Here is an 8997-nt window from a genome sequence, read left to right as displayed (position 1 = left end):
TCGAACCTTCACAATAAAATAATATGATTAGTTTTTTTTAAGATATAAACATACTGCATAATAGAAAAAGGAAGGACGGAGGAAGAAAGCCTGAAGGCTTATTATTCAGAGTCCTCTTGTTATACAAAAAACAACAACTAAAAGTTATATAACTTAGCTCAGTCCATTGGGAGTTGCAGAGGGTCGCAGGTTCAAGTCCCCTTACGGACTAAAGTTCAGAGTGTGGACTGGTAGCTTGGGACATGCTAGTTCTTGAGTTGCCTTTATAAATGTATTTTTAAGCATTCCATGCCAATATCACAAAAAACAAACAAATAAAGCCCTAAAGAAAATATGTGCTAGTAAAAGCATTTGATTGGGGCTGGATTTGGTGTCCTGTAACTCCCTGCTGGATTCGGACCCTTGGCCTAATTGAGATTGGTGTTAAGGAGGTTACTGTTCATTTCCCTTACTTTATCCTCTGCATCTCTGCATCTTAAACTTCTCTTATGGTCTTATCAGCTCTTAAATTTGCTTGAAATAGTGAATTCCAGATTTGTAGGACTACCATTCACCTGGCTGGAAATAGGGGATGTGGTTCTTTGCAGCTACAAAACCAGTTCATATAGGTCATCAACTGGGTCAAAAATCACATATAAAGGAATTAGGCTTGGCATTTTGGTGCATACAAGAAACTGCTGTTTCTTGATTATAAAGGTTTATTTACATCAAAGAATTCAGCATCAATTTACAAGCTCTGAATAGCACGGAGAGGACCTGTTTTCCCAATTCTCCAATGGTCCTCTGTCTTTCTTTGTTTGAAAACGATATATATTTATACTTCATAAATTGGGGTGGGATCAATAATTGACCAATGGCTACAAGCCAACTGGCCTTCTTTTCAACAATGACCTCTCTATCTTGGGGCCACACTGATAACACTTTCCAGATGTTTCCAGAGAGGTGTCCTCCGAAAGTGGGGTAGAGTTCATTCAGATCATCATGCATATAGATAGTTCAGGTATAACTTAAGTACAAGTTATAGAATGTGCAAAATAAAGTAGGGTGTTAATACACTTCAGAAGCCAAAACACTGCAGAAGTCAGAATATAAATATAGAATGAAGAAAAACTACAATAAACATACGGAGAAATACTACAACCAATATGTAGCCTACAATAATCAAGAGGTTTTGGTCTTGGACCGCAGCCTGCGGGGGGTGCATGATCTGTATGATCCTCTGCTTTTCCCTTTTTTCTGTCAACTGTCTGTAAAACTATATTTTAGGAAAAAAAACATTGGATATCTAAAAGAAACCCAGTGTCTTAGTGACATCGCTTGCATTCATTGTTTTATGTTTTATGTTTGGCAGCTACAGTATGTTGACCAAAGAGAGAAGAGATGTTTCAGCTCGAACCTGATGGCTCCATCGCAGCACTATTCAAACAGCACCTGACCTGTTAGGCCTACTGTACAGTGTCTGCACACACGGGACAGCCAGCAACAGTGTGCAGAAAGCATCAGCACTGCTGTCCAGTGCTGCCACCAGGTGGACACATACAGACTGCCAAGTACAGTTATTTGTCCTGGAACTGTGCTCCATTTCACTGAACACATCAGGGCACGTGGAGGGCTCTACAGCACAGCCGACAAACAAGAGCATAAAGGAAAGTGACATTAAAGGAAGTAAACACGATGACTATAATGACACAAAGCTTGTTTTGTCTCTTCAGTAAGTCATGGCTCCAAAGAGTTTACGGATGAGTGGAGCAGCTTGAACAGATCTGAGGGTAAATACACCTTTTAGTCAGTAACTCTACTACATGACCAATACATTCCTACTGCTGTCCTCAGGTAACTCTTCCAAAGGAATTATTGATCGGAATGAGACCGTCTGATCCAATACACATCTCTGTCCCTCTATCCAGTGTTACCATGTGGACACACAGAACATTTTGCCAACAAGAAACCAGTGAAAGCAACGTCCCATACCATATTTATGTGATACCATGCATGATTTATTTATTTTTTTTAAATCTGAATAAAACAAGGAAGCGTGAGAGCCTGAACTGAATACTATAATACTACACTTGTACTTAACCTTTTTATTTCTCACTGTTACTTTTATACACTTATTGACTAGCTCTTTTCTTACTCTTATTTTTTACCTTGAATCTGACTGTGAGCAACTGCAACTGAACAATTTCCCCGAGGGGATCAATAAAGTCTTCTGATTCTGAATACTAGTTTAGATGTGACACGGGACTGGCAGAAAGCAAAACTCACATTTTCAGGGAGTTAAATACAGATATGACAGGATAATTCAATCAGAATAGAGTGATAGCTGCTGCTGCTGCTGCTGTGTGTGTGTGTGTGTGTGTGTGTGTGTGTGTGTGTGTGTGTGTGTGTGTGTGTGTGTGTGTGTGTGTGTGTGTGTCAGCCTGTGATGACAGTGGCAGCACAGTTAGAGCTGACGTTGTTTTTGGTGTCATGGGTTTTCCAAATGTAAAAATAAGACCGTTCTATAGCTTGTCTACCTTTCTGTGTGTTCTGCACACTGACTGGATACATTAGTATATATATATATATATATATATATATATATATATATATATATATATATATATATATATATATATATATTAACGCAATATACATTTCTACAATGTAAAGTATTAAGTGTACAGCTTGTATAACAGTGTGAATGTGCTGTCCCCTCAAAATAACTCAACACACAGCCATTAATGTCTAAACTGCTGGCAACAAAAGTCAGTACACCCCTATGTTAAATTCCCATAGAGGCAGGCAGATTTTTATATTTTATAACATAGGCTAGTATATCATGTAGGTCTGTGACTGTTATAAGATGACGAATGTGATGACAACGGGAATGAGATTTTGTTTTGTAACTGTAATCCCTTTAAGCTATAGATATGTGCTCTTCTGTGTGTCATTTGTTATGATTTTATAAATGATAACTTCTTGCCTTGGACGATATTTGACTCCTATCACAGCTGCATAACATCTGTTCTGCCAGATAATGCAGTATTTATTTAAGTAAAATCATAAGAGCATAAACGTGTACACGGGTCCAATTGAGCAGGCACACAGGCTTCTCTCATCAGACTGAATTTTCTGGCTTATACATGAATTCATATATCAGTCTCTAAGAGCATTTTGATTTGTTTATTAAAAGTTGGAGGAGTACCGTGGTTTAGACTTAGCCTCCCCTGGTTGGTGCACAGTCTTTTGGCACACGTCCTCTTCATCAGTTCTTAGGCAGACTTTAACTATGCTGATGGTCAGAGAGAACAATGCGCCGCTGTTGCCTGTCACAGGTTGAGGAGTAACTTATTCTCATGGTCAAACTGATATCAAACTGATATTAACTTTGTTGCTGCACTCTTGTTGCTTTCTGACCACCGTCATACAGTGCTGCTTTCTGCACGTACAACAGTATCCTTTTCTCATTTTGCATGACTAAGCTGTCACAGTGCTCTTCCACTAAACACAACTATAATTTAACTATGATTTGTATCCTCATAAAGCATAGCCAGCTTGACTGATTATTTTATTTCTTACATCAAGACACAAGAATCACACACTTGGGACAGGATATGTCTCTTACACGCGTACGTCGTTCTTTTTTACGCATTTTAAAAAAAACATTTTTTAATAGTTCAGTGTAACGCGCATCAATAAAGATTCGGCCCCCCAGAGATATTTAGAGATTAATCAAGGAAACTTTCCGACCAATCATCAAGGAAATACTTCCACTGAGTGTAATAAAAAAAAAAAATTCTCTAAAGGTTCATAAACTAGACTTCATCATTAAAGAACACCACAAAGAAGTTTCTATGTTTTCTCAACGCTACTGTGCGTAGTAATACTTACTTTAGTTTGCACTTGAGATGTGCGCGCTCCCGCGAGGTGCGTGCAATTGTCGGCGGAACACGTCACAGCGCCCGAAATATCCTTTCCACGATATGATTTGGGATTCTAAATTCTCTCTTAGAACTTCCAGTTCTTAAAATCCACTTTGCGCCCTCAGTTTGAACGAAAGCACCTCTCTCTGCTGCTGATTGGCTATACCATACACTCGTGACGTTTAGTTTTGGTCAGAGATCAAAGAGATTCTGAATGTGACGTCAGCACTCCATAATTCCTTTGACAGAATCAGTCAGCAGGCTTCCAGATGAGAGGTATACAGGACAATCACACTCGATTCAGAGAGACATCTTTTAGAAATGGCTCCAACAATACCACTTTACAACAAAACCAATTTTCAGATAGAAGAGCAGGACGTCCTGCCCACCACGTCAGGTGGCTATCGGGTAGAGACCTTCCTCGGGGAGGGGAGGTTTGGGAAAGTGGCCAGCTGCCTAAAACTAAAAACCAACGAGAAGATGGCGCTGAAGATTGTGCGGACTGACGCAGGCATCGTTGGCAAAAGAGAGGTGGCCATGCTCAGGAGACTCAGGAAGCTTGACGAGGACAAGAACAACTTGGTCAGGATGACCGAGTATTTTAGGCACAAAGGACACTATTGTCTGGTGTTTGAAATGCTGGACATGAGTCTGCACGATCTGATGAAGGAGAGGAGCTTCAAGCCGCTGTGTTTGTCCGAGATCAGAGTGATCGCCCAGCAGATGCTGGTGGCTCTCGGTGCCCTCGGGAGCATCGGCCTGATGCACGCGGACATCAAGCCGGACAATGTGATGCTGGTTAACCACCAGCTGCAGCCCTTCAGGGTCAAACTGATTGACTTCGGTCTGGCCGCCAAGGCTTCCACAGTGCTGCTCGGCACCATCCAGGCCCTCGGCTACAGGGCCCCCGAGGTCATCCTGGGCCTCCCGTTGGACGAGGCTGTAGACATGTGGTCTCTGGCCTGCGTTTTGGCCTTCCTGTACCTGGGCAAGCACCTGTATCCAACACACTGCGAATATGAGGTGATGAGAGTGATTGTGCAGATGCAGGGTCAGCCCGACGATCGCCTGCTGAATAACGGGATCCACACCGGGAACTTTTTCAGCAAAAACAAAGAGTTCTCCGTTCCAAAATGGAGGCTGAACACTCAAAGGGAATACAAGGTCAAAACAGGATCCACGACCAAATGCCGCAACGGCTTTTACGACAAGTTGAACAGTCTGCAGGACGTGGCAAGGTTCCACCCAGTGGCGACGCAGGCCACTGAGTACGATGACACGCTGGCCTTTTTAAGCCTCCTCAAACGGATGCTCCACGTGGATCGTAAAAAGAGAGTCTCCCCCGGCGAAGCTCTCGGGCACCGTTTCGTCACAATGAGACACTTACCTCGTGACGCTAGCAACCGCTCTTATGGGACTGCAGCGCGTTCGACCCTCAGAGAATGCGGACTGCCGAAGCACTCGTCAGTCCAGTTGAAGCGCTTCGTAACGTCCAGCGAGGCGGTGCATTGGAACGAAGCGCCCACTACTAGCTCGGATGACTCACTATCAGCTGACGAAGAAACTGCCGCTGGTCCTAATAAGGGGGCTTCACCCGCCTCCGTTACTCATCATTCGGATGGGGGCAACAGAAGCTCCGTTGAAGTCAAGACCCAGAAGAAGTTTTTCAAGATGGCCTGCTGGTTCTTCACCAGGATTTTTAAGTGTGTACGCTGCTGCAGAGTTGATGTTACAAATTAAAGGCCCGCCACGTCTGAAGACATATCGGCAGTGGCTAACGCCGGCACTGCACAGCAAGAAGGTTCTGGGGTTGGAACCTGCCTTCCTGCAAAGAGCTGTGGACGTCCTCCCCCGTGGCTACGTGGGTTCACTCCGGTCCGCCTCCCCCCCAGTCCAGGCACAAGCAGAATAGGTTCGCTAGCGCCTATAGAAGTGACTTCTGCAAACTATATGTGGGTAGAGATAATGAATTAAATAAAAGACAAATAAAAAAAAAAGTATTAAGTTTTGTCATCAATATTGTCATCAGGAATTAGTTCATATCATTAAAGGAATGTTTTTAAAGATTATTTTTGGGGCTTTTCTGCCTTTAACCCTTTAAAGCCTGACACATGCAAAAATAACCAGAAAATTCAAATTTTTTGGAATTTAGATGTTTATTAAACATTTTTACAAAATCCCCATTTTTTTTTTTTTTTTTTGCCATATGATTTTGTTTATGATATTTTTTTGTATCATGTTTGATGCATTGGGTGTTTTGGGCAACGTTTTGCTCACAACAATGTTCATTTTAGGTACAAAAATGTGTTGTTTTTGGGACCTCAACTTCCATGTTTGTACAGGCTACACTTTCATCTTGACACTTTTGTCTTCCTCATCACTGCTATCTTCCATTATCCATCCATTATCATGCATAGACTTAGGAGTCCATTCCTCCTCCTCATCATCATCATCTTCCCCTAACTGCTCCATGTCACTTGAATTGCCATCTACTATCATGCTGATGACATTTTCAATACATTTCTTCTTCCTCTAGTCTTTTTGACATCTAGGAGAGGGGGGGAGGGAAGACATAGGAAATCGTCACAGGTTAGATTTGAACCCTGGACCTCTGCATCGAGGCATAAACCTCACAGTATACGTGCGCCTGCTCTACCCACTGATCCAACCCGGCCACATGATTAAGGGAATTTTAATCCAGCTCTGTTTCATCTTAGTGTGGGCATTGTGTTAAGATGATGAAGTGTTTGGCTTCCCTCCGAGGTGCCAGTGCACGGAGGAGCGGACGTCCGCCTAGATCTGGCGGACTTCGGCGGACCTGCACGACACGTTTCGCGTCATCCTCCGCTGCTCTGCTCGGCGGGGAGCTCTGTGCACTGGCACTGGAAGCCAAAGGCCGCTACTGCCGTGACACAGAGCTGGGTTTAAATCAGCAAAAATATCCTTTGAAGTGAAAAGCTAAGTCTTATTTTGTCTACTGATATATACAGGTTGGTTCTGTTTAAACTTCTATTTTCTGACTGGTCGGCTGCACGGTGTGCACACTTTGCATCCCTTCTCTCTCACAGTCAACAGTGGTTTTCATGGCTTATTTTAGAAGGCGAGGACTTGTTCAGTATCACTATGTCAAGTCTGCCATTGTATTTGTATTTCACATATAAGCTTGTGTAGTATCTGAAGAGCTTATAAGGTTAAAGTCTGTATAAAGCTCAAATGTGCTGAGAAATCATGAGCATTGTATAGTGATGTAAGTTTAATGATTTTCCTATCAGCAGAGTGATGTGTTGAAGAGGATGTTCTATTTGATTCTATGATTAGGTGGCTGAGTGAGATCAACGATTTTATGTGTAGTGTTGGAGCCCCAGAGACTCTAACCTCAAAGGGACTCAGACCTTTGCCAACTCACAACTCTTTTACTTTATCTAACATGTTACCTAAACATACCCCTTATAAACCATGTTCTTGCTGCAGCAAGTCAGAGTACATATTGGCTTTGTATTCTCCGGGTTTTGCAAGACCCGTCATTGATGCTGGAAACTTGATGTAATAAAACCTTTATGATCAAGTACAGTGTCAAGTGGATTTCCTCTCCACACATCACCACAGCATCGCAACGCAAAATACAACACTCAACTTTCAAGCTTGAACTCAACTGTGCAACCTTATTTCTGCCTGAGTCACATCCGATACATTTTCATTGGCAATGGTGTTTGTTTAACAATGAAGACAACAACTCCCATAATCCCACACAACTTCATCAAAATGTCTGTCTTTCTTTTATTTTTCAGGGCTTTTCCCTTCATTATAGTGACAGTGGATACATAGACATGAAAGGGGGAGAGAGATGGGGCATGACACGCAGCAAAAGGATGCAGGTTGGATTTGAACCCTCTGCCGCTGCATGGGGCGAACGCTCTTACTGGGTGAGCTAGACGCCACCCCGAATTGTCCATCTTTCTTAATATTGTTTTGAGTGAGAGACCCTTAGTGGCAGAACATGACATATTATATGTTTGAGGTGTGACATCTGTGGAAGAAAAAGTTCTTTCAGGTCCAATGAAGTGGCTGGTTCAGATGGTTGTTTAATCATCAGAAGTTCCCCAAAAGCTGTAGGGAGCAGATTGAGTCCAACCAGACTTTTATACAAGGTTACAGGAAGCAACTCAATTTAACTCAACGCTGAGAAGAAATTCATTCCCAAGACTGTCTGAGTAGATTTGCATAGACATTGGGTCTGCTTAAACCAAGAAAAAAAAGTTCTTTGATTAGGTTAAGGTGTGAGGAGCTGATTTGGGCTCCGAACAAAAGGTCTCACTCAGTGGTCATGGTGAATGCATTCCTCTTGAAACTAGGCTAAGACAAAAGGCAGACAGTTTAATTACATCTGGATACACTAAGTTGATTAAGTGAAATAGTTTCAGGATAGTAGAAATGTCAACAACAATTGACTACTCTGCGGTAGTCCCCACCCAGACTGCTAGAAACCTGGGTGGGACACTTGACGACCAACTCTCCTTCACTGCCAACATCGCTGCAACTATCGTGTGGATATATTCTGCACAGTGTTGGGGAGTAACGGAATACATGTAACGGCGTTACGTATTCAGAATACAAATTATGAGTAACTGTATTCCGTTACAGTTACAATTTAAATAGTTGGTATTTAGAATACAGTTACATTGTTAAAATCAATGGATTACACGACGATACTTCTCCGTTTCACGAGTTTATTCACTCTGAATAAATTAAGGCAACTTAATGCATTTTCCAGAAGCCCTGATATGAAATAGAAAAAAATAGCTATTCGCGTGATCAGTCACAATGGAGTCGGAACCGGCACGACAGAGCCAGGGCAGCAATAAGTTTCTATCTTGGAAATTCAAACTTCAAATTTCACATTAAAGAACGAACAGGGAGAATGAAATACAGCTAACTGTGCCGTGCAGCCTCTGCTTGCCAGCAACCAACCTCCTTTCAGCTCCAAATTACTCCACCTCCAACCTGAAGAAGCATCTTAAAGTAAGTTATTTTTTGAATTAGCCAAGGGTAGTCGTCTGCTGTAGTTTTACTGGTCACCTTGCTATTTTAACAT

At 42.3% G+C, this 8997-nt stretch overlaps 1 protein-coding gene across 1 annotated transcript; it reads left to right on the top strand.

Moving 5' to 3' along the window:
* The first annotated feature begins 3934 nt into the window (after positions 1 to 3934).
* On the top strand, positions 3935 to 5739 carry LOC114557736 (homeodomain-interacting protein kinase 3-like). Its single transcript, XM_028581372.1, has one exon. The coding sequence runs from the start codon at positions 4227 to 4229 to the stop codon at positions 5643 to 5645; it is 1419 nt and encodes a 472-aa protein (XP_028437173.1). The 5' UTR covers positions 3935 to 4226; the 3' UTR covers positions 5646 to 5739.
* Positions 5740 to 8997: the final 3258 nt, after the last annotated feature.

This window comes from Perca flavescens, chromosome 6 (genome assembly GCF_004354835.1).
Source record: "Perca flavescens isolate YP-PL-M2 chromosome 6, PFLA_1.0, whole genome shotgun sequence".
Lineage (NCBI taxonomy): Eukaryota > Metazoa > Chordata > Actinopteri > Perciformes > Percidae > Perca > Perca flavescens.
The sequence above is the reverse complement of the archived record's forward strand: the minus strand, read 5'-3'. Positions and strand labels throughout refer to the sequence as shown.